Below are 26,525 nucleotides of genomic sequence, written 5' to 3'. Positions count from 1 at the left end.
AATTGTATGTTATTATGATGATATTATCTTTGGTTGTCACGTAGAGTTCTCCGACTAGTGACTACTAGCAAACAACCAAAAATATCGTCAATATAGTCGGTTGTCAAAAAGTAAGGTTTCCGTAAGGACGCAATTAGAAATATCTCTTTATGACAGCCATTGTTTTTACCATTAATCGTAAACCAATATTTACTTAACATTCTCCTGAATAAATCTAACATCACAACTTTTCATGTGACTAATGCGGTATCTAAAGACAATATCACTACATATGTAGTATAAAACAAAGTCGCTTCCCGCTGTCTGTCTGTCCCTAAGATCTTTAAAACTACGCAACGGATTTTGACGTGGTTTTTTTAATAGATAGAGTGATTCAAGAGGAAGGTTTATGTATAATTTGTTAACCCGTGCGAAGCCGGGGTGGGTCGCTAGTTATTACCAAATTTCCTTTGTTCACTACCCCAAATCATAACCCGTTAACCCCGCATACTCTAAACACAACCATAATACCCAGGTCCGTCGCTTCCTCGCCCGTCGCCTCTACAAGCGCCTGCGCATCGAAGCCAGGAGTCTGGACCACGTGAAGACCCTGAACAAGGGTCTGGAGAACAAGATCATCAGCCTGCAGCAGAGGCTGGGGGAGGTGCAGCAGAAGGCCAAGGCGCTGGAACCGCTGGCCGCTCAGCTGGCTGACGCTAAGTATGTTTATGAGGGTTGCAAACAACCATGATGCCCAGGTCGCCTCCGCATCGAAGCCAGGAGTCTGGACCACGTGAAGACCCTGAACAAGGGTCTGGAGAACAAGATCATCAGCCTGCAGCAGAGGCTGGGGGAGGTGCAGCAGAAGGCCAAGGCGCTGGAACCGCTGGCAGCTCAGCTGGCTGACGCTAAGTATGTTTATGAGGGTTGCAAACAACCATGATGCCCAGGTCGCCTCCGCATCGAAGCCAGGAGTCTAGACCGTGTGGAGACCCTGAACAAGGGTCTGGAAAACAAGCTCATCAGCCTGCAGCAGAAGGTCAAGGCGCTGGAACCGCTGGCCGCTCAGCTGGCTGACGCTAAGTATGTTTATGAGGGTTGCAAACAACCATGATGCCCAGGTCGCCTCCGCATCGAAGCCAGGAGTCTAGACCGTGTGGAGACCCTGAACAAGGGTCTGGAAAACAAGCTCATCAGCCTGCAGCAGAAGGTCAAGGCGCTGGAACCGCTGGCCGCTCAGCTGGCTGACGCTAAGTATGTTTATGAGGGTTGCAAACAACCATGATGCCCAGGTCGCCTCCGCATCGAAGCCAGGAGTCTAGACCGTGTGGAGACCCTGAACAAGGGTCTGGAAAACAAGCTCATCAGCCTGCAGCAGAAGGTCAAGGCGCTGGAACCGCTGGCCGCTCAGCTGGCTGACGCTAAGTATGTTTATGAGGGTTGCAAACAACCATGATGCCCAGGTCGCCTCCGCATCGAAGCCAGGAGTCTAGACCGTGTGGAGACCCTGAACAAGGGTCTGGAAAACAAGCTCATCAGCCTGCAGCAGAAGGTCAAGGCGCTGGAACCGCTGGCCGCTCAGCTGGCTGACGCTAAGTATGTTTATGAGGGTTGCAAACAACCATGATGCCCAGGTCGCCTCCGCATCGAAGCCAGGAGTCTGGACCACGTGAAGACCCTGAACAAGGGTCTGGAGAACAAGATCATCAGCCTGCAGCAGAAGGCCAAGGCGCTGGAACCGCTGGCCGCTCAGCTCGCTGACGCTAAGTACAGTCAGCAGCAGAAGTTGCTAAGCGGGCCAAGTCTTCAAAATGATCTTGACGCGACTTTATTGTTATGAGAATAAGAGCGTAATTTTGAACACCTCGCCCTCTTAGCAACTTCTGCTGCTGACTGTATGTGTTTTATAACCATACGTCGGGGTTTTCGGTGCGGGAATGCTTTACACTAGCCAAATAACAGGTGAAAACTGTAAAAAACGACACTAATTTAACATTTCTAAGCACATTTGGACCTTACTACCTACGTTTAATTCATAGTTTGGTAATTATTTTACAATAAACAAAGTTATGAATACACGAAATCATTCCCGCATCGCAAACCTCGATGTATGTTTATGAGGGTTGCAAACAACCACTATCCCCAGGTCTCCCATCCAAACCATAGAGAAATATAAGTAAAGAAAGAGTGGTATTTCCATACATCAGTTTTCCTACAAAAACACGAGTTATTTCGTAGTCGACATCTAACGTCACGTCACGTCTGTCTCTATGTCACCAGGCTATGTCTCATGAACCGTGGTAGTCTAGACAGTTGAAATTTTCACAGATGATGTATTTCTGTTGCCGCTATAACAACAAATAGTAAAAACAAAACAAAATAAATATTTAAGCGGGGCTCCCATACAACAAACGTGATTTTTTGCCGTTTTTTGCGTAATGGTACGGAACCATTCGTGCGCGAGTCCGACTCGCACTTGGCCGGTTTTTAAATTTTCGCTTTATCACTACATAGTATAGAATAAAGTCGCTTCCAGCTGTCTGTCCCTATGTATGCTTAGATCTTTAAAACTACGCAACGGATTTTGATGCGGATTTTTTTAATAGATAGAGTGATTCAAGAGGAAGGTTTATGTATAATTTGTTAACCCGTGCGAAGCCGGGGCGGGTCGCTAGTCTCTTTTAAAGTTTTAACCTATTATTTTCCTTTTTAGAGCGAAACTGGAACTTCTCCGCCTAGTTGAAATAGAGGCAAAGACTCTCAAAGTTTCCATCGAAGACAAGGACAGCGTCATAGCCGCGCTCCAAGCCGAGCTGGCGAGCGAGCGAGACAGCAACAAGCAGCTCATCGTGGAGAAGAAAGAGTTAGAGAAGACGTACAAGAAAGAGAGGGAGGTGTGGGAGGGAGAAAGCGAGAAGCTGGCCAATGAGTTGAAGAGTACTAAAGAGCAGTTTGATTTGGCGATTGAAGGTAAGGTTTACTTTAGGAAGTGTAGTTATAGTCTGTCAAGCTGGATATGTCAGTAGCAATGTAAAGCATACTAAAGTATGGTATCCCCTTTTTTTTAACGTTGGGGAAATGCGTTTACGCATGCTACCTGGCCCGGGACTAACCAGAAGTAGGACTACCGTCTAAAACCACCAACGAATGCCGACTCCGCCTTGTAGAGGAGCGCCGCCGGATCAATATCAGCAATAGAGATGGGTAACTCAGGAGTGATAGATAAAAAAGATATATATCTTTCTCTTTTCATGAATCACTCTTCTTGTCTTTACGAATCCGAATGTATCAGTATATCCGTACAGCTTTCACTCCCTCAGCAACAATTTACTAAAGCGATAAGCGATGTCTCGGTCGCGCGTCGACCGAAGTAATAGCGACAGCGGTCGTTCGGGCGAGTTTGGACGCGTCATGCGCTATATATTCCGCGAGAAGTAGATACAGTAAGTATAGTCTTTCTCGCTCGCTACTACTACTACTACTCTCTCTCTCTCTCTCACTGATAAGATGCCGCGTAGTCAGCAAGTGCCGATACAGTTGCGAGCGGGACAACTGCGGATATAAAGATATAAAAGAGTGATACATATCCCAGTGACAGAAAGATATATATCACTCTCTTCTTTCTACTGACACATTTCGCCCATCCCTAATCAGCATTCGACTGCGTACGCCCCCGGCGGCCGGCCCATGGGCCGCAGACGGTTGTGGGCGCCAGTTAGTGAGGCACCCCTAGTCCTGTGAGCCTTTAACCGCAGGGACTCCCCCCGGAGCCCTGCGCAGCCCACGGTGGAGGCTGCAAGTGCGCATAGCGCCTGGCCCTGCCTCCGGCCCGTCGCCGGCGGAGTGGATGCGCGTCAGGGTCATGGGCTACATGACTATTTTTTTTTCATGGTATCAATCGATCGGGTTTGTTTTTAGGATCAAATGTCTATATGGGACCCATTGCATTAAAGTAACACAAAAGTCAGAAATTGTAGTCAAAGTCCGACAGTCGCACTTCATTCGCGAAACGCCCTATACAAAACGGCCAGAGGCCGTGACGTCATCGCCCATCTTGTAGTATGGACAAAACAAGAAAATTGCGTTTTTGTCGGTGAAATATTGCGTTTATCTATATAGTTGCTATACAATATTTTTTTGGATGAAATGTAAGGAATCGAATGGTACCCTTACTTTTATCGTTTTTGGAAGTTAAAAAAAACTTAAATTTTGAAACTTTCAGGTCCTGTAATTTTTCAATATTTTATTTTATAATCCACATTATTGTGATAAATTGCTCGTTTGCTATCTATTTTACTAGATTTTGTTATAAAATTCAACATGTGTCATCATCCCTATTCTCGCGCGCACGTTCCGCTGCCTCCTTCTGCGACATTATTTCGTCACTGAAGGAGGCCATCGCTTTCCATGCCTCTTCGCTGTCGAGCATGGCATTAACAACGCTCGGCAACGAAAGGTCTGCTCCTAATATTGCCTGAAGGGTGGTCCGTTGAAGCCCCCACGCAGGACACTCCTCGAGAGTATGACGCGCCGTGTCTACCTGCGCGCCACACTCGTGGCACATGGGGGATTCCTCCCTCCCTATGCGGTGCAGGTACTTACCAAAGCATCCATGGTCAGTAAGTATCTGCACCATGTGAAAAGTCAGGGTTCCCTGCCGCCTTTCTACCCATCGCTCCAGATGCGGCAGTACAGCCCCTACCGTCGTCAGCCCATACTCTGCTACCTCGAGCTCTACCCTCCAGCGGCGAAGTGTCTCTAGTTGTGCTAACGCCCGGATGTTACGCACTTCTTCGTCCGGGAACTCTGCCGCCGCTCTTCTCCCAGCCCTGTAACGGTGGGTATCGTCTTGGGTCGTCCCATTCGTCTTTCGTCAAGTTCTTAAATTAGTCCTATTCTGCTTTCGTCACCCATTCTACATTCGTCACAATCGTCGGTGGCTTTCAATGTAGAATGCGTGACGAAAGCAGAATAGGACTAATTTAAGAACTTGACGAAAAACGAATGGGACGACCCAAGACGATACCTAACGGTGGACCTCCGCAAGAATGTGAGCTTGCAGATGCCAGGGAGGGTCCGCAGCCAAGATTGTTGCCGCTGTAAAGGATACCGTCCGATACCCGCGGACGGCTCTCAATGATATTGCCCTCTGTGGCCTGCACAGTAAAGCCCTATTTTCCGCAGAAAGGGCATCTACCCATATAGGAGCACCATATAGGGCCATACTCCGCGAGAGTAAAGGAGCCTACATGTGGCGTTTGGCTCGCCAACGTTAGGAAGCAGCCGGCTGCAGCTGTAGACATCAGCCTGGGCGCAAGACTGGCAAAGTGCGCCTTAAATTGCCAACGGCCATCCAGAACAAGGCCTAGGTATTTCATTTGGGCCTTAACCGCCACAACCTCCCCATTTACTAATATGGGCATTGTGAGGGGGTCCTCTTCTTGGGCCATGGAAAAGAAGAACTTCCGTCTTTGGCAGGGACACCTTCAGACCCAGCTGGTGGATTCGTTCAACCATAAGTGAGGTTCCAATAGTCACCTTTCTGGCTGCATCTTCATAAGAGTTGCCCCGGCACGTAAAGTATGGTATCCCTAGGAAACGAACAAAAAGCAGCGATGTACATCGAACAAAGATGAAATGTAAACAAAACAGTTCCACAGATAAGATATAAATGACACGCGATTTTCGAACATTTCTAACGTAGTGTTGCTAACCCGCGACTTTTCAAATTTGCCGCCTTTTTCTACTGACAAGATTTGCTTGACCATCTATATCTAAATTATTTTAGAAAACGTCGGGTAGTTTTTTTTCTCAAAAATGGCCGGTAAGTTTGACAAGTTAAAAATTAGGTGGCGAATGATGAATTGATGACAAATACTTCTGTACGAAACTGATACGAAAAGTAAACTAAAGGCCCGTCTCCATATTGCGCGGCAAACTATCGAACATTGGCTCGCGAGGCAGCCGCGCGCAATGGATACCGGGTTGGCTCGCGAGCCAACTCGATCAGATCGCGTTGGCTCGCGAGCCAACCCGGTATCCATTGCGCGCGGCTGCCTCGCGAGCTAATGTTCGATAGTTTGCCGCGCAATATGGAGACGGGCCTTAAAACGAATGAGACGAGCGATGATGATACCCAAAAAAATGGTGATGCATAATTGATACCACGCTGTATAAAGTACAGTCGATGTCAAAGATATGTTTACACTTTTTGCCTTATTACAAAGGAGTAGGGTTCAAAAGTGTAAACATATTTTTGACGTCGACTGTACATAATTAGAATGATAAGAAGGGACATTCTTGATAAGATTAAAATATGCATTTATTGCCCGATTGATAGTTCGGCTCACTTTCCTAACAAACTTCAAACAAATAAGGGTTTCCAAAAAGTTATAATTTTCGGAAATAATCGCTCCGAATAAAGAAAAATGTATGTCCCCCTCACTTGAAAAAAATCGTGAATGTGTCCCCCCCCCCTCACTTCTGAATCATGGGTCCAAAAAATAGATACGGAAAAAATCGCGGAACAAATGTTTAATAAATATTTTCAATGAAAACTATAGCGAACATGGTTGGTCCAGCCGATTTTGAATTATTGCAAAGAAATCATAGTAAAAATACGTACAAAGCGCTGCGAAGGTACTCCCTTATTATGGAGTTCCGGGGAAAGACTTAGGATAGTTTTAATCACTGAAATCATACACAGCGGACGAAGTCACGGTCAGTAGCTAGTGCTATTATAAAAACCTGATTAATCTGATAACATAATGAAGCTGATAACTGCTTTGATAAACCGCTTATTGAATTGTTTAGTGACCATGCGGCTTGAACTAAATTATTGACGAAAACTGTGATATAACCTTTAGTTGTTTATGTTTTGTTTTATTTTTGTTTTGACGCGTAGTTTGAAACATATAGTTGATGGTAACATAAATTATAATGTAGATAACGAGAGAGATCAATAAGTTTTATAGGTGATTGTGTTGTGAATTGATTTGTATAATTTTTGTGCTCCGTACAAATTTTATTCGCCATCTTGTGGTGGCCCTATGCACTTCCGAGGTGCCCTAGGACAGATAACAACAACAACAACAACAAATTTTATTCACGATCACTTAGATATTGTGAATCGGTTACAGGCGTAAAAACGTAATATTTGGAATAGGAAACTACTAGCTCTAATCGAATAAACAAATTAGACAAACCAGCAACAACATAAAAACTAGTTTGATGTAATCAAAAGGTACTTAAATACAAAATACAGTACGTAGCGGCCCCCTTTTTTAAATGCCTGTCGTTAAATTTAAATCATCTTCCTCGCGTTGTCCCGGCATTTTGCCTCGGCTCATGGGAGCCTGGGGTCCGCTTGGCAACTAATCCCAGTAACTAGTTTTTACGAAAGCGACTGCCATCTGACCTTCCAACCCAGAGGGTAAACTAGTTCTTATTGGGATTAGTCCGGTTTCCTCACGATGTTTTCCTTCACCGAAAAGCGACTGGTATATTTCGTACATAAGTTCCGAAAAACTCATTGGTACGAGCCGGGGTTTGAACCCGCGACCTGCGGATTGCAAGTCGCACGCTCTTACCGCTAGCGTTTTTTTTTTTAATCGTTAAATTTAAATAATCACGATTATTTAGCAGTGGCGCAAGTGTACACGTTGATGGGCTCTTAATTAACTGTCTCCTTCAAAATTGTTACTTTCCTTACGCTGCCATGAAATTAAATAATTGTTACTGATCACTAATAAATCCGAAATAAAATGACGATGGGAGTCCCAAGCGAAAATATACCTGGCGAGGCCACCGTGGCCTCATTAGATACATGTGAAGCGCCGAAAATTCCGGAACATGGAACAAACTATAATGACCAAAATCTCTCGACACCAAAAGTTCCACTTTGGTCCAGGGAGTTTGAGAGCAGAGCTCAATTCTGGAAAGGTTTGTGCGGTTCTTTGTTGTCAAATGTTAAAAATGGAATGAAAGCCATACATTTGGAAGGTAGACAGAGTTTTTCTGTTTCTATTGCACGCGCATAATTATATTGCTATAATTATATTTGGGTATTTTTGAAATACGAATAACACCTATTTTGTTTGGGTATTTTAGAAAATACGAATAACACCTATTTTGTTTGGGTATTTTAGAAAATACGAATAACACCTATTCTGTTTGGGTATTTTTGAAAATACGAATAACACCTTTTTTGATTGGATATTTTAGAAAATACGAATAACACCTATTTTGATTGGGTATTTTAGAAAATACAAATAACACCTATTTTGTTTGGGTATATTAGAAAATACGAATAACACCTATTTTCTTTGGGTATTTTAGAAAATACGAATAACACCTATTTTGTTTGGGTATTTCTGAAAATATGAATAACACCTATTTTGTTTGGGTATTTTAGAAAATACGAATAACACCTATATTGTTACAGAACGTGACAAGCAGCACGAGCAAGAAAAGTTAGCCCTCAGCGCGGAGCTGGAGGCGGAGAGGCAGAGCAGACAGAAGCTACTCTCCACGCAATATGAGCTGCAGGAGCGGGTGGACTCTCTACAGCGGTGCGTATTGTCTGTCTGTCTGTCTGTCTGTCCGATGTCCGGAGCTGGAGGCGGAGAGGCAGAGCAGACAGAAGCTACTCTCCACGCAATATGAGCTGCAGGAGCGGGTGGACTCTCTACAGCGGTGCGTATTGTCTGTCTGTCTGTCTGTCTGTCCGATGTCCGGAGCTGGAGGCGGAGAGGCAGAGCAGACAGAAGCTACTCTCCACGCAATATGAGCTGCAGGAGCGGGTGGACTCTCTACAGCGGTGCGTATTGTCTGTCTGTCTGTCTGTCTGTCCGATGTCCGGAGCTGGAGGCGGAGAGGCAGAGCAGACAGAAGCTACTCTCCACGCAATATGAGCTGCAGGAGCGGGTGGACTCTCTACAGCGGTGCGTATTGTCTGTCTGTCTGTCTGTCTGTCCGATGTCCGGAGCTGGAGGCGGAGAGGCAGAGCAGACAGAAGCTACTCTCCACGCAATATGAGCTGCAGGAGCGGGTGGACTCTCTACAGCGGTGCGTATTGTCTGTCTGTCTGTCTGTCCGATGTCCGGAGCTGGAGGCGGAGAGGCAGAGCAGACAGAAGCTACTCTCCACGCAATATGAGCTGCAGGAGCGGGTGGACTCTCTACAGCGGTGCGTATTGTCTGTCTGTCTGTCTGTCTGTCCGATGTCCGGAGCTGGAGGCGGAGAGGCAGAGCAGACAGAAGCTACTCTCCACGCAATATGAGCTGCAGGAGCGGGTGGACTCTCTACAGCGGTGCGTATTGTCTGTCTGTCTGTCTGTCTGTCCGATGTCCGGAGCTGGAGGCGGAGAGGCAGAGCAGACAGAAGCTACTCTCCACGCAATATGAGCTGCAGGAGCGGGTGGACTCTCTACAGCGGTGCGTATTGTCTGTCTGTCTGTCTGTCCGATGTCCGGAGCTGGAGGCGGAGAGGCAGAGCAGACAGAAGCTACTCTCCACGCAATATGAGCTGCAGGAGCGGGTGGACTCTCTACAGCGGTGCGTATTGTCTGTCTGTCTGTCTGTCTGTCCGATGTCCGGAGCTGGAGGCGGAGAGGCAGAGCAGACAGAATCTACTCTCCACGCAATATGAGCTGCAGGAGCGGGTGGACTCTCTACAGCGGTGCGTATTGTCTGTCTGTCTGTCTGTCCGATGTCCGGAGCTGGAGGCGGAGAGGCAGAGCAGACAGAAGCTACTCTCCACGCAATATGAGCTGCAGGAGCGGGTGGACTCTCTACAGCGGTGCGTATTGTCTGTCTGTCTGTCTGTCTGTCCGATGTCCGGAGCTGGAGGCGGAGAGGCAGAGCAGACAGAAGCTACTCTCCACGCAATATGAGCTGCAGGAGCGGGTGGACTCTCTACAGCGGTGCGTATTGTCTGTCTGTCTGTCTGTCTGTCCGATGTCCGGAGCTGGAGGCGGAGAGGCAGAGCAGACAGAAGCTACTCTCCACGCAATATGAGCTGCAGGAGCGGGTGGACTCTCTACAGCGGTGCGTATTGTCTGTCTGTCTGTCTGTCTGTCCGATGTCCGGAGCTGGAGGCGGAGAGGCAGAGCAGACAGAAGCTACTCTCCACGCAATATGAGCTGCAGGAGCGGGTGGACTCTCTACAGCGGTGCGTATTGTCTGTCTGTCTGTCTGTCTGTCCGATGTCCGGAGCTGGAGGCGGAGAGGCAGAGCAGACAGAAGCTACTCTCCACGCAATATGAGCTGCAGGAGCGGGTGGACTCTCTACAGCGGTGCGTATTGTCTGTCTGTCTGTCTGTCTGTCCGATGTCCGGAGCTGGAGGCGGAGAGGCAGAGCAGACAGAAGCTACTCTCCACGCAATATGAGCTGCAGGAGCGGGTGGACTCTCTACAGCGGTGCGTATTGTCTGTCTGTCTGTCTGTCTGTCCGATGTCCGGAGCTGGAGGCGGAGAGGCAGAGCAGACAGAAGCTACTCTCCACGCAATATGAGCTGCAGGAGCGGGTGGACTCTCTACAGCGGCACAGAATAAATAATAGTATTATCATACAGAACGGACACGCACCGCCCCGCCCCGATTCGGATTACCTCGCCCGCGACATGAATGTGTGCGTAAGTCGCTCTACTGAGATTCCGTCAGGATTCCGTCAGAAACTCAATGACGCGTGTACAGACGTGCCGCGCACACATATAAACGCAAATCATTTTTGATGTATGGCGTGTCCGCCCTGTGACAACGGTGCGTATTTCCGTGTGTTCGCGGTACTGGTTTTCTGTACAAAATAAGTCCGGTACCGTGGAGTACCGCCATTCAATCTTCCCGGGAGCGTTCCCTTTTTGACAGAATTTTATAAAGCTTGTATTATTTTTTTCAGGGCGCCCGCGACGAAGGAACACCGACGTTCTCTTTCTGATGCCAGCAACAACTCTCAGCAGGAGACGACAGTTGAAGATGTGAGTGTTTACCCCCCCCCCCCCCACCCTTATTCATAAACGTCTGCTAAGTTAATCAGCTGATGATCGTCGTATTGTCCCTATCTATGGCATAACGACAGATAGGGACAAACGACGATATCAACTGATTAAGTTAGCAGCCGTTTATGAATAATGCAATTAGTATATACAGGGTGCCCAGTAATTAATGGATCACCTTCTAACCACCGGCACCTTAGGCTGGTTCAGAAAGTGCACTTATAGATCTAGTAAAAGTTTTGTGATTTTCGAGATAAATCGAACTTTTCTGTCTTTTTTTATAGACACTTACTTAACTTAATTCACTCTCTAGGCCATATCTTCGTTTGTAAAGATGAAAATATCATGTGTAATACCATATTAAAATCATTATTAGGGTAATTGGCCACCTGTTAGTAACTGGCCACCCTAAACTAAAAATGAATTCTATTCACCTATAAACAGAATTCATTTTAGTATAAGATTTCAATAACTGGCCACTTGGCCAGCCTTCAATAACTAGCCACCTTATACTAAAATGAATTCTGTTTATAGGTGAATAGAATTCATTTCTAGATTAGGGTGGCCAGTTATAGCGATTACCTTATATAAACTACTTTTTGGAAAGTTATTTCAGGGGAGAAGAGTCTAAGTCTAGTGTTATTTGGTGTTTTGTGGAACTTTGATGTAATGTATATGAGCTCCCTTCCGAGGTTTTCCCGAGGGTCTACGGTATGGGGTTCTTCAAAAAAGGAGTGTACAGGTTTTTAAAAAAAGGTCGGCAACGCGCATGTAACACCTCTGGAGTTGCAGGCGTCCATAGGCTACGGTGACTGCTTACCATCAGGCGGCCCGTATGCTTGTTTGCCACCTATGTGGTATAAAAAAAAAATGTATATGTTACAGGACTTCGGGTACGGGTCAGTCCGTTCGGTGGAGAACTCTCGGCCCGCTCTTGAAGCCGTCAACTGGTCGGCCGGCACTCACAACGGACCCATGCCGGTACGTAACGCATAGATACCAGAACCCTTAGTGTAAGGCCTGAGTGGACGCTCATGTTGTGCGTGCAGCGGGGCGGGGCGTGCGGCGTGCATGTTAAACAAATGCGCACGTATAGGAGCGGCCTTAGTGCACGCTGCTCACGTCACGCGTGAGCCCACAGCCACGCTGCACGCCGCGCCGAGCGAGCGTCCACTCAGGCCTTACACTAAGGGCCAGTTGCGCCATCCGCACTTGACAGACTGATCAACGTCACCTGGCGCGCCGCGGCGGTTTACTATGAAACTTTCCATACAATAAAATTTAGCGAACGCATTAACGATGGCAACAGTTTGGTGAAACCATCATCTTCCTCGCGTTGTCCCGGCATTTTGCCACGGCTCATAGGAGCCTGGGGTCCGCTTGGCAACTAATCCCAGTAATTGGCGTGGGCACTAGTTTTTACGAAAGCGACTGCCATCTGACCTTCCAACCCAGAGGGTAAACTAGGCCCGTATTGGGATTAGACCGGTTTCCTCACGATGTTTTCCTTCACCGAAAAGCGACTGGTAAATATGGACTGGAAAGGGGACGGCCGATTCTCCATACAAACGTAGTCCCCATTTTACTGTCTGGATATTGACATTATGGAAAATATTTTTACCTAATATGGTGTAATGTAAATGAACCATTGCTATGCCCATACGTTTGACTTTTTTAGATTTTTTGATTATTGCAAAAATTAGGAGCGAAAAACAGATTTCATACAAATTTTTAAATGCTAGGAGCTAACTGTTATAATAATTAAAAATTATATCGTTAGGTGACAAGCAAAAGTCACTAAGTACCTCCACTACTACAAGTTCATATCCACAGTGAACCATATTAGTACGAAAAGAAGGTTGATTTTTGTTTAAATATTTTATGGTAATTAGTGACTTTTGCTGGTCACCTGACGATATAGTAATTATAATAATAAATTATTAATAGAGTTAGAAGCGACGAAAGAGCTCGCAGACGGTCTTATCTGATAGACGGTCTTACCCACATTGACCGTAATTGTGACATGCCTCAACACATTCCTGGGCTTATTTTTGCAGACCGCGGACGCTGGATTGGTGCTGCGGATGCAGAACCGGATATCCGCCTTGCAGAGTGAACTGTCGCGCACCACCAAGCGAGCGAGTGACTTGGAAGAGCGGCTCATGAGTAAGCACTTGAACATATAGGTTTAAAAATATAGGTTTTTCATTTTATGATGTCTGTCGTGGCTTCCAACCAGGGATGTTGCGGATGCCGATTTCTTGACATCCGCGGATACGGATTTTTAAAGGCTCACATCCGCGGATGCGGATGTCAAGATAGGTACATAAAAAACGTCAAATATTACATTTTAGTAATTTTTATTTCAAAAAACCGGCCAAGTGCGAGTTGGACTCGCGTTCCAAGGGTTCCGTACATTATACCCACTCACGCTTGACTGCTCATTTCTAATAGGTTTTTTGGCTAATGACTAAATTACCTAGCAGTCTAGCACTTACGCCGATGCTAACACGTTCCTGTACCGACCTATTCCACATCCGCATCCGCATTGAACTCCGCATCGATTTTATGCGGATGCGGATGTTGAAAATAATGCGGAAGTTCCGCGGTTGCGGATGCGGACGCAGATATTCGCAACATCCCTTCCAACCTCCGTGGTGACCTGGCGTAGACCGACTGGCTAACTGACATACATATTTGGAACTACGGACATTTAAATTCAAAATTAGACATGACAATCACACGACAAAATACCATCAGTTCTTGACAGACTGTTCAATGTCCAAAGGAAAGACGTGGAGTAAATATTGGCCACCTTATACTAAAAATGTATTCTATTCACCTATAAACAGAATTCATTTTAGTATATGGTGGCTAGTTATTGAAGGGTGGCCAGTTATTGACATCTTATACTAAAGTAAGATTCTGTTTATAGGTGAATATAACTAATTTTTAGGGTTCCGTACCCAAAGGGTAAAAACGGGACCCTATTACTAAGACTCCGCTGTCCGTCCGTCCGTCCGTCCGTCCATCCGTCCGTCTGTCACCAGGCTGTATCTCACGAACCGTGATAGCTAGACAGTTGAAATTTTTACAGATGATGTATTTCTGTTGCCGCTATAACAACAAATACTAAAAACAGAATAAAATAAAGATTTAAGTGGGGCTCCCATACAACAAACGTGATTTTTGACCGAAGTTAAGCAACGTCGAGCGGGGTCAGTACTTGGATGGGTGACCGTTTTTTTTTGCTTGTTTTTTTTGCTTGTTTTGCTCTATTTTTTGTTGATGGTGCGGAACCCTCCGTGCGCGAGTCCGACTCGCACTTGGCCGGTTTTTTAGTATGTATAAGGTGGCCAGTTATTAAACAGATGCCAGTAATTAACGATTTACCCTATATATAAACAAACCGCCATATTGTAACGGTCAAAAAATATGAATTTACTAGTGACTTTTGTTTACATAGTTCGCAAGTTCCATAGAATGACACCCAGATTTTCGCCCCGCAAAAGTTCATTACTGTATGAAATGTTTAAATTCTTATAAAAAATCGTCTTGTTGCTGTATTTATTATGTGGTAACTTTGGTTTTTCAATAAACATACAACAATTGAATCCATGGCAGGCGTGGCTCACTCCGCGATTTCGTCGCTTTGCTACAGGTAGCTAAAAGTACATCCGTTCGGCCCCAATTTTGGTGGCTTTGGTGGCCATAAGCCGCGCGTGGCGCTGTCGCCACCTAGCGGCCATATCTGTGCTGATCGTGACAGACGCGTTTTGTTAGAGAGTGAGTCTTCTGTACTTAGTACTATTATTTGTTCTGTGTCCATGGGCTAAATGTGGTCATGTTAGTATTCTAATCTGTTTCCGTCTCGCAGATCGTCTGTCCTCACCCCCCACCAACCCCAACCTGGACCGGTTCAAAGTGGAAGAGCTCGAGATAGAAAACAAGAAGCTTCGAGAACATCTCGAGCGGCTGCGCTCTGCTGGTGACACCACTCTACTCACCAAGGAAGTTATAGGTAAGGTCTAGAGTGTCTAGACAGCTGAAAGATAGCCAGGGGAAAGATAATTTGAAATAAAATAAGATCATAGAGAAAAAAATACATAGATTGCTCACTCCATACATCAGTTTTGGTACCTAAAATACTATTATTTTCACAGTCGACATCTAGCATCGAGTAGCGGAATTATCAGTACCGCTACTTGACAATAGATGTCGACTATGAAAATAATAGTCTTTTTGGTACCAAAACTGATGTATGCAGTGAGCACTCTTGTCTTACTATATTTCTCTATGGATAAGATACAATTTATTTCATTGAAAAATATCCTACAATTAAAACAATCACACTACGCTTAAATAGTTATTTAAATAATACAGGATGGTCCAAACTTTGACGTCCAAAAATTTTGAAAATTTTGAATCTCCGGGGTTCCCATACAGGTTGGCTAATAAATTACTGCATTTCCGTTGCCAGGGAGGTTTTGGGATTATACTGAGCAAATTTTACTATTACCCTTCCATAGAAAATGGACCACAGCCAAAATGTATGAAAGCCAAATTTTTTTTTTCGCGATTTCGGGGTTGGTCCCATAGTAAAATTTGCTCAGTATAATTCCAAAACCTCCCTGGCAACGGCAATGCAGTTATTTTTTAGCCACCCTGTATGGGAACCCCGGAATTTCATAACAAAAGTTAAAAGTTTAAAAAATCATAACTCGAAAACTACGAAAAATCGGCTAACATATATGGGGTATATTCTGATAGCCCACGACGTGAGGAATCTAAAAAAAAATTTTGGACGTCAAGGTTTGGACCACCCTGTATCTACAATTATGGTTTAGAAAAGTAAGATCTTGTAAGCAAAAATTGTAACTGGCTCTAACATATTTTACGTCAAATAGAGGCGGATTCTCAAAGTAAATTAAGTAGCCCCAGTAAATTTACTGCCATCTTTCGACAGAAGATTAAAACGGTTAGAACGCCATTTGACTTTGATCCTTATTCTTTCACTGATATGTGTCCATTTACGCCATCTATTCGACACTAAGCCAAAAGTATGGTGCAGTCTTTTCGAGCGATGGCGCCATACCTTTGGCCTACTGTCGAGTAGATGGCGTTAATCTGATACGTTTGAAGTCGGTGATATAGTAATTTGTTTTGTTGTAGACCAACTGGGCATCATGCAGAAAGAGTTAGACAGACGTCGAGACGAGTGCAGCCAACTGAAGAGCGTGCTCACCAACACCGTACGTATATTTATAGTTCCCAACTTCACGGCTACCACGAGTTGGCGGTTGACATTTACGTTAGCGTCTGCGTGAACTTCTCGCATCTCTCTATCGCACCACATCAGTGACAGCGGGATGGACTGCGATCGAGTTTACGCAGTCGCTAAAGTAATCGTCAAGTGTCAACTTGTGGTAGGGCTACTTAAATAGATGTCAAACCCTCGAGTGCATTTATTAATTCTGTATTTTATTAAGCCTTTATAAGGCAGCCTTTATTTCAAAGTGATAGGGTTCAATTTCCACAATTTCTGACACCTTTGGGTTAAATAATGGTAAGTGGTAAAGTTATTTAGGAAACATAACTTATGCAGGTAGCTTTATATTTGTGATGAAACTGAATGAAATTAAAAATAACGGAGAAGCGAAAACTTGCGTTAATGTCTAATGCCTTTATTTAAACGTCTGTCAATTCTGTTGTTAAAAATAAGTTGATATATACCGAAAAAAATAACTGTCACTTTCATAGGTTACGATGGATACCGTCATGCTAAATATGTTTGCTACACAACATAGCAATACGATACAGTCAGCAGCAATAGTTGCTAAGCGGGCGAGGTGTTCAAAATTACCTCGACACGCTCTTATTCTCTAAACAATAAAGTCGCGTCAAGATCATTTTGAACACCTCGCCCGCTTAGCAACTTCTGCTGCTGACTGTACGACGAATTAACACATTCATTGCCACCCAGCCAAACAAGACATCCGCGCCAGGCCACAACAATGTCGTCATATAAAGCTGTAGTACCACGATCCCGACTATCGGGTCGTCCGGCCTGGGAACGAAATCATAAAATACCCGATAGTCGGGTTTTCGGCACTGAATGTGTTAAGTCATGTTTTAAAATCAACTACCCAATAACAAACTAGACTGATGACAGTGATGACTCGACTATTGCCACACGTAATATTAAAAAAATCGGCCAAGTGCGAGTCGGACTCGCGCACGGAGGGTTCCGCACCATCAACAAAAAATAGAGCAAAACAAGCAAAAAAACGGTCACCCATCCAAGTACTGACCCCGCCCGACGTTGCTTAACTTCGGTCAAAAATCACGTTTGTTGTATGGGAGCCGCACTTAAATCTTTATTTTATTCTGTTTTTAGTATTTGTTGTATTTGTTGTTAACAGAAATACATCATCTGTGAAAATTTCAACTGTCTAGGTTCGTGAGATACAGCCTGGTGACAGACGGACGGACGGACGGACAGCGGAGTCTTAGTAATAGGGTCCCGTTTTCACCCTTTGGGTACGGAACCCTACAAATTAGATAGTAGAGTTAGACCAAGACAAGTTTGCAACGATTTTGATAGCACACGCACTACACGCAGTGTTATTTATACTTCATAGTTTCATAGAAGTTTGACTTTTAAAATAATACTTCCACTGCATGTGCTGTCAAAATCGTTGCAGACTTATCATGGTCTGACTTTAATAAGTAATAACATTGAAATCTCATAATTCCTTTGCTTACACACTAATATTATCACATGTCTAGATTATGTCATTTTTCTTTACTCTCTGACATGATAAGTACGTGTGGTTATAGAAAAACAGTGCTAACATATGAAGGTATGTACATTTAAATATATAAGGGAAACGGGTTAGTTGATAAATAGTTAAAAACCTCATTAGTTACAAGCTACTTTTCTTGTTAATAATTTAATTACAAATTAATAACATTGAAAAGAAAACCTTCTGACGCGTAAAAAACTTATCTATTTCAACAACAACACATATGAAACAATCACAAGTTTCATTTCTCAAAAAATGGTTTAAAATACATATAAAGTAATAGTGTCTTCGGTTACCGCGATAGTTATTCATAAAAACAACTTTGGACGGATTAGATCACAATGAATTTATAATTCGTTATGTTACTCGTATTGTGGTGTATTTTAAATGCACGCGTATATTATACGAGCTATAATCCGTTCAAATGTGTTTATTTCATACATAAACCATATTTATTTAAGCCGACAAAATAATAAATCACAAATTGTCACCTCGTTTGCCTATGTTTACATACGTCTCAGCTAAAATAACCTGTCCGTCTGCCTTATCTTGATTATCTCATTCTGATAGTGAAGTAAACATGACACATATTTTAAATGCACTCTTATTTGCCGGCCAGGTCGGGGCAGTCGTAACGTGTAGACTGTAAATATCGATTTTTAAGTCGCGAAATTTTTGTAGGTTTTACTTAGTTATAAATGGGGTGACTTTGATCAGTGCTTCGGTTGATTAGAATTTAAAGTTTTAGAAAATTTCAATGTGCTATGTGAACTTTAATATTTTCCTAAAAAAATTATTTAGTTTGAATTTGTTAAACATTATTTTTAACGCGAACTTATGAATGAGTTTATCCTATTATTCGACAGTGTAAAAATGTCATATTGAATAAAATGGGCGAAATTAAAACAGATTCGGGGAAAGTTGAAAAAGATACACAACCAGTTGAAACTCCTATACAACAAGTTGAAATACCTGCACAACATGTTGAGACACGGCCACTACCAGTTGAAATACCTTCGCAAAAAGTTGAAACTCCTATTGAACAAGTTGAAATACCTACACAACCAGTTGAAACACCTACACAAAAAATAGTTGAAACACTTAATCAGGAAGTTAAAGTAGATACGCGTAGGCGTCTGAAAGTGCCCCAATCGAATGAACTGATGATATCCAAACTGCTGTATTTGGATTTGCCATTAGCTAGAAGTAATCTCGTACAAGGTTTTAAAAAGGTAAAACAGATCGATATCTCAATTAGTATAGTTAGATTTTATAAATATTATTTCAGGATATCTAAAAAAAATCTAACTAAACATGTTTTAGTATTTTTAATTGTCATTTCTATTGAGTAAAATTGTACTGATACATTAACATTAACATAAGTATAAAACAGGGCGATTGGTCGATGTATAGTTTCATTCAGTTTCCTCAATACTGCTTTGGGTCTTATTTTTATAACTGGGGTGACTTTGATCAGGGCCTTATCTTATTAAAAATCTAGATGTTTAGAAGGATTTTTATTTCCTATGTTATCTTGCATTTCAAATTACGGTTATGAATATTTCCCTTCTTACCGGTTAAAGTCACCCCTTATCTACTTACTTATAGTTAAATTATCAAAATAAGTGTAAGTAAACAATATTCCTTTTCCTAACAGAAACCGCAATGGTTCCAAACTCTGAAAAATGTCGTGAGTAATACAAAAGAAACATAAAGGCGTCTGCTTTCCCATCGTACGATTATTGATCTTATTTTGCATGGTGTTCATTATTTCTATCGATTTCTATTTTATTTATTTACAGGTTTTGCACGATACTTTTGAATGTTTTCTAAAATGTGGCCTGTTTTTTTGCATATGGCTAACGAACCTTTAAATCTGTCCAATTTAATTACGTGGTATTGTTTTGATAAGCATACATCGGATCCCGTGACCGTTTGGTTCCTTTATTTTATTACCTACAAGTAAGATGACTTGGACTTCATTAGATTGGATTAGAAAAAATACGACGCCAATTCCTGGGATTAGTTGCCAAGCGGACCCCAGGCTCCCATGAGCCGTGGCCAAAATGCCGGGACAACGCGAGGAAGAAGAAAAATGATATATTACTATATACATACCGATTCAAAGTTCCTGTGTTTCTACTTTCTAATAGCCCCGTCGACTCCAATGTTTCTATTAGCCCCGTAATAAGATTGCACGGGTTATTTTGAAGCTTTCGTTAGTCAAATGAATGTTATTTTATTGATTATTTGAATATTTTTACTAATCCGTTTTCTTTCCACCCACGCCTTCTGTTGCGAACATTGCATGGTATTTAGTTTATTTTTGATTCAATATTGTTTTTATTGGCGACTGTACAACAAAGTGGATATCTATAAACTACTTTTCAAAGCAATCTTGGCAGTATATGTATGTATATTAAGTTCCTCTGTTAACGCATGGAAGAAGTCTTACATAGCCAGTCTATAGATTTTGTATAAATAAATATGTATGATGTATACGTTCGCTACGTCAATACAATTTGAACCTTATTTGTATAGACGGTGAACTTAAAGTCGCTCACGACGTCAAGCTACGGCTCCGACGTGGACATCGTCAACGAAGATGGCGAGTTGGCTACGGCTTACGAAACGCAGAAGGGTATTAACAGGTGCGTGATGCAATATAAAGTTTATTCTTGTAGCTGTAGAGTTGGAAATCGCTTGAAGTCAATGCAATAACAGTAGGGCGCCACTGCAAAGTGACCCTTACCGGTATAGATCGTAGATCTAAAGTAATAGGGATGTTTCCTGTACTTAAAATAAATTATTTCAAACCGTGCACGAAATAAAGCACCAGATAATTATTAGAAAAACATAGACAGCAGCTATTTTTAAACACAATTTGTATTTAATAAATCGGATTGAAATATAAAAAGTAGGTGAGTTTACCGTGACGTCACTACATTCGTTTTCATATAAATTCCATATTAGCAAATCGTTTTGACAGTTCTAAAAAAGAAGCTGATTTGACTAGTAGGAATGTAGCCTATTCCTCGTCAACAAGGATAAAATATAGTTAACTTGTATTGATATTATTCAAAATCGCTTGGTCATTTGGCGACGACGTAAAAAAATATTTAGGTGTCTCAAATACGTTGGCGTATTCTCAGCAGAAAAATACACCTTTTTTTAAGGTGGCAAGCAAATCTTTTTAATGGTTTTACTTTTCTCTGTGAAAATTAGAACGTTGCTTCTGGAAAATATTTCTATTTTTTGCACCATTTTTGAGAAAAGCACTATATATGACTCGGCTGGAAGGCTACTTGCTGGCTTCGGATTCAATTAAACGGACTCCCAAGGTCGTCCGTTTAAAACGAATCCTCAGCCTGCAAGTAGCTACTTCCGAACCTCGACAATAATGTACTATTTTGTAATCGCAGGCAGTTGCAAGAGGAGCTTATGGCCGAGAAGAAGTTCTATTCGGATCACATATCGAAGACGAAGGCCGAGATCGATCGGCTAAGGGAAGAAAACGAGAAATATCAGAAGTAAGTATCAGTTTCGTCACAGAATAAATAATAGTACTAGGTACAGAAGATTCACTCTTTAACAAAACGCGTCTGTTACGATTAGGACAGATATGACCGCTAGGTGGCGCAAGCGCTACGCGCGGCTTATGGCTAGCCACAAAAATTGGTGTGGAACGGATGTACTACCTGTTGCAAAGCGATGAAATCGCGGAGTGAGCCACGCCTGGTGTCGTTCATTGGGAATACGGAGTTTTTAGTGAGTGATTACGCTCGTCTCGCCATCGCCATAGAGAAAAAATACATAGAGTGCTCACTCCATACATCAGTTTTAGTAGCAAAAAGACTATTAGCATCTAGCATCGAGTAGCGGAACTATCAGTACTGCTACTTGACAATAGATGTAGCACCGACCGGAAAGTCTTATCTCAACAGCATAAGACTTTCCGGTCGGTGCTACATCTATTGTCAAGTAGCCGTACTGATAGTTCCGCTACTCGATGCTAGATGCTAATAGTCTTTTTGCTACTAAAACTGATGTATGGAGTGAGCACTCTATGTATTTTTTTCTCTATGCCATCGCTGAGATGGTTTGCCAACTCCTCGTTTTGAGCTGGGCTGCCACTCTGTGGCGATCTTGGCCCACAGCTCACTCGGCATTCGGCAGACATGACCAGCCCAGTCCCACTTTAACTTGGCCGCTAATAAAGTATATGAATTGGTTTTTATTTCTCTTTCAAACGCTTAACCTGTCCTATCCCAAGGGCTCAAATAGGAGCCGTAAATAAATTTTCCAGATTTCCCACGATATTCAAAATTTCAACTCCCACGGCTCAAATGTGAGCCATACTGGGAGACAACGACAAAATTAGTTTTCGGGTCGCGGGATCGGACAAGTTAATTTATTTTCAATAGTATTTTTTTAAATTTATGTATGTATGAAACGCAGGTTGTTGAGCGTCGAGCTAAGTCAAGAGCCTAAGAACAAGCAACAGGAATTTGCTCAGAACGAGATCATCAAACTGGCGGCTGAGAGTCTGGCTTTGCAGGTACGATTAATACTTCGTTGGTACGTTGAGGTACAGTCACAGAATAAATAATAGTACTAAGTACAGAAGACTCACTCTCTAACAAAACGCGTCAGTTACGATCAGCTCAGATATGGCCGCTAGGTGGCGACAGCGCCACGCGCGGCTTATGGCTTTCCCCGAAATTGGGGCCGAACGGATGTACTTTTAGCTACCTGTAGCAGAGTGACGAAATCGCGGAGTGAGACACGCCTGGTACAGTCAGCAGCAGAAGTTGCTAAGCGGGCGAGGTGTTCAAAATGATATTGACGCGACTTTATTGTTAAGAGAATAAGAGCGTGTCAAGGTAATTTTGAACACCTCGCTCGCTTAGTAACTATTGCTGCTGACTACAGGAGCCGCTACTTTAATTTTTAACAAGCTTTTATTAGGTCGACCTGTATGTAACTAACATGTAATGGAATCTTGCAAGTTAAATTTGATCCACTTTCCGGTTTCCGATTGAGCTGAAATTTTGCATACACATGTAAGTCGGGTGACAATGCAATATTATGGTACCATCGAGCTGATCTGATGATGGAGACAGGAGGTGGCCATAGGAACTCTGTGATGAAACAACGCAACCTAATTGTGTTAGGGGTTTTTAGAATTGTCTCGATGAGTATTAGTTGTCTGTCGTAAGAAAAGTACAGTCAGCGATAAAAGCGTGTACCAAAAATTAAATTTTTGCCAAAAACTTATTGGAAACAGGGCCACAATACATTAAGAACATTAATGGTTTAATCTACCGTAAGGGCTCATTTAGACGGTGCGAGAACTCTCATGCGAGTTTCATTACATTGCGTTGTTTGATCGGTCGGCTAAATTGATGTAACCTCAATGGTCCGCAATGTAACTAAAATCGTATACGAGTTTCCGCGCCGTCTAAATAAGTGCTAACTATTTAGTAGTTATTTTCTCGTGTTTTTATCTCCGCGTCACACTGAATCAAAAGACGACAGATGTAGTGCATAATTGTTTTCCATCGTATTTTCTCGTAAACGTACGTATTTGTCATGCTACTTCAGTCAACCTCAGTACTGTTTGTACCGAGACTGACTGAAATAGCAAGACAAGTTCGTAAGTTTCCGTGAAAACACGATGGATAATAATTATGCACTACATCTGTACTTCTGTACAGTCGTCAACAGATATATTGGAGCGGCTAAGGCTCTCACAAATATCTGAACACGCCTCTATTCTCAGGGCGTTAGAGTGCGTGTTCAGATATTGTGAACACCTTGGCCGCTCCGATATATCTGATGGCGACTGTACCCGACGCATTCGAAACATACGTCTGTGCGGAAAGAGTCGTGGAATATAAAATATAAGGAGACTAATAAATTCTATGACTCTTCTTTTTCCGCACAAACTCTATCGGTAAATGCGACTTGAATTCATGATATTACCGATTGTTTATTTATTTCGACATTACATTTGTAGTAGACACTACATTAGTAGTCGATATTACTACAAACTTAGGTAAATCCATTCGACCCTTAGCAAATATCTACCCTATTACCTATTCTTAATACCAAAATCGCATAATCTGACAGATGGGTTTACCCGAGTTTGAACTTAAGGGCCTACTGCAGCCGCGTCTGGCGCTTCGTAAACCACGCCCGCTAGTTCTTCCCTCCCCGCTAACACGCACACATGGAAACGCTTCGCGCCGCACGTGAAGTTTGTGTGACCTTTTAGCACCATCTAACGTTACAAAAGGTAACTACCATTATACGCGGTCGCTGCAGTCGGCCAGAAACTTAAATTCGGAAAAAATTTAAACAGATGGCGTTGTTACTTGTTCATAATAGCAAACAATAAAATAATTAATTAATAAACCTGAATATTTATTGTTGTTTTGGAAGATGTTAACAGCATAGAAGCAGCAGCGTATATAGCATATAAGTTAAGAGTATTGATAATAAGAAAATAGCACAAGAACAGAAAAGAGATTATTTTTGATAAAATATGATGAAAACAGATTTACTTGATTACGCTCACCTGACTTTGCGGTCACTAAATGCAAATTTCAACCTTATTGTTATGGGGTTACAATACCCCTGGGGTTGCAGGCGTCCATAGTCGTTATTATTATAAATGCTTTGGTTGAAATGCTTTTTAACCCTCGAATTTTTCATAGGTACAGTCACCTGCAATAATATGTTACTCTTCGACGGCCGCAAAAATATGTGACACGCTCTTATGGCTCTACAAATAAGATCTAACATGATCTACCGCAAAACGGCCTTCGGTGTGTAACATATTATTGCAGCTGACTGTACTCGTACTCATTGTTGTATAGGTAGGTATTAATATCTTTTATCCGATCGATTTGCATTTATTTGAAATAAATCACAGTGTTTAGTAATTATATGTTTTATTGAATAAGAGATTATTTAGGTATGTAAGGAATACAGGGTGCCTTTTTGAAACACTCATTTTTAGGGTTCCGTAGCCAAATGGCAAAAAAACGGAACCCTTATAGATTCGTCATGTCTGTCTGTCTGTCTGTCCGTCTGTCCGTCTGTCCGTCCGTATGTCACAGCCACTTTTTTCCGAAACTATAAGAACTATACTGTTGAAACTTGGTAAGTAGATGTATTCTGTGAACCGCATTAAGATTTTCACACAAAAATAGAAAAAAAAAATTTTTTTGGGGGTTCCCCATACTTAGAACTCAAAAAAATTTTTTTCATCAAACCCATACGTGTGGGGTATCTATAGATAGGTCTTCAAAAATGATATTGAGGTTTCTAACATCATTTTTTTCTAAACTGAATAGTTTGCGCGAGAGACACTTCCAAAGTGGTAAAATGTGTGTCCCCCCCCCCCCTGTAACTTCTAAAATAAGAGAATGATAAAACTAAAAAAAATATATGATGTACATTACCATGCAAACTTCCACCGAAAATTAGTTTGAACAAGATCTAGTATCAAGTAGTTTTTTTTTAATACGTCATAAATCCCCTAAATACGGAACCCTTCATGGACGAGTCCGACTCGCACTTGGCCGCTTTTTCTGGATAATTTTGAATTTCAATTGTCAAGGGTGCCTACATTATTTTTTAATACATTTTACAACGACAACAAACAAAAGTTCAAATTCGCCGTATTAATAGAAATAGTAAAATAGAAAATCATGTTTTTCAAATCTAAGCGTTATTGTAATTTATCTCAAATAACCAAAAAGTCAATCTGACTAGAACTTAAAAACGAACTGAATTATTTTAATATGTCGATTTTTCTTGGTGACCCTGGAGATTTTTTTTTGTATCCCATACAAAAAGAGCGTATCCCAATCGCGTATCGGTTTTGGTTTTTACTTATAAGTGTGAAAAATATATTGTACCATATACGAAGGACGTGTGTTTTTTCATGTTTTATGTGTCTTTTTGTACAATAAAGTGTTTTACTGCTACTAATATATCATATTAACGATTAACTAAAAAGGTATTTACGTCTAATTTAACTGGTAAATTATTAAAGTCAGCTAAAATTAATATATATTCAAAAAAATATTTGTTAATATGTCCCAAAATCATGGCTCATTTTTTAAGTTTCCTGACTTACCAAACATATCGCAACGAAGGCAAGGGTACAACGCGGCATCGTGAACCTAATAACGTAACGTTTCAGTTACTTTTTTAGTCGCCGACCATTTTATCCGGGGTACGAAAAGAGGTATTAGATCTATCCTGGGTCTAATATGTTATAAAAACATAGTTTTTTGAAAAATGTTCGTAGGTAGTACACAAAATTTACATTTTCTTTTAAATGTGATTTGGGTCATCGTTCTCCCTGGTGACTTTTCTGGTGACCCAAGAGACATCAATTTTATTATGACTCAGGAGACTTTTTTTCTATGCACTTTGATTTTTTTGATGCGCTAATTTTGTAATCTAAAATAACTTTAAACTGCTGATATACTTATATCACTTTGCTGATGAGTGGAAGTGGAATTGAAACTTAATTTATTGTTCTCTCCCTTGACAATTTGGCATACATTTGACATGCTGCAGTGCACTCCTAACGTTAATAAAGACATAATTTTTAGAAAAAGCTTTAGGAAAACTCACTCTTGAGGTTAAAACGATTAAGTCCTTATCATATTATGTTAGATTTTTAGAGCCCAGACCCCAAATCAGTGAAAATGTCTCTTAGCCAACTA

At 42.2% G+C, this 26,525-nt stretch overlaps 1 protein-coding gene across 1 annotated transcript in view; it reads left to right on the top strand.

Annotated features, from left to right (window-relative positions):
• Positions 1-26,525, top strand: part of LOC134659169 (unconventional myosin-Va) — a 97,515-nt gene that overhangs the window by 33,976 nt on the left and 37,014 nt on the right. Inside the window, exons 22-33 of the mRNA XM_063514801.1 lie at positions 515-699; positions 2,693-2,949; positions 8,423-8,549; positions 10,876-10,954; positions 11,858-11,953; positions 13,030-13,138; positions 14,850-14,993; positions 16,145-16,224; positions 19,436-19,468; positions 20,320-20,429; positions 21,201-21,308; positions 22,237-22,336. Of these exons, the coding sequence (XP_063370871.1) occupies positions 515-699; positions 2,693-2,949; positions 8,423-8,549; positions 10,876-10,954; positions 11,858-11,953; positions 13,030-13,138; positions 14,850-14,993; positions 16,145-16,224; positions 19,436-19,468; positions 20,320-20,429; positions 21,201-21,308; positions 22,237-22,336 (1,428 nt within the window). The remainder of the gene's footprint in view (positions 1-514; positions 700-2,692; positions 2,950-8,422; positions 8,550-10,875; positions 10,955-11,857; positions 11,954-13,029; positions 13,139-14,849; positions 14,994-16,144; positions 16,225-19,435; positions 19,469-20,319; positions 20,430-21,200; positions 21,309-22,236; positions 22,337-26,525) is intronic.

The sequence above is a fragment of the Cydia amplana genome, chromosome 24 (genome assembly GCF_948474715.1).
Source record: "Cydia amplana chromosome 24, ilCydAmpl1.1, whole genome shotgun sequence".
NCBI lineage: Eukaryota > Metazoa > Arthropoda > Insecta > Lepidoptera > Tortricidae > Cydia > Cydia amplana.
The sequence above is the reverse complement of the archived record's forward strand: the minus strand, read 5'-3'. Positions and strand labels throughout refer to the sequence as shown.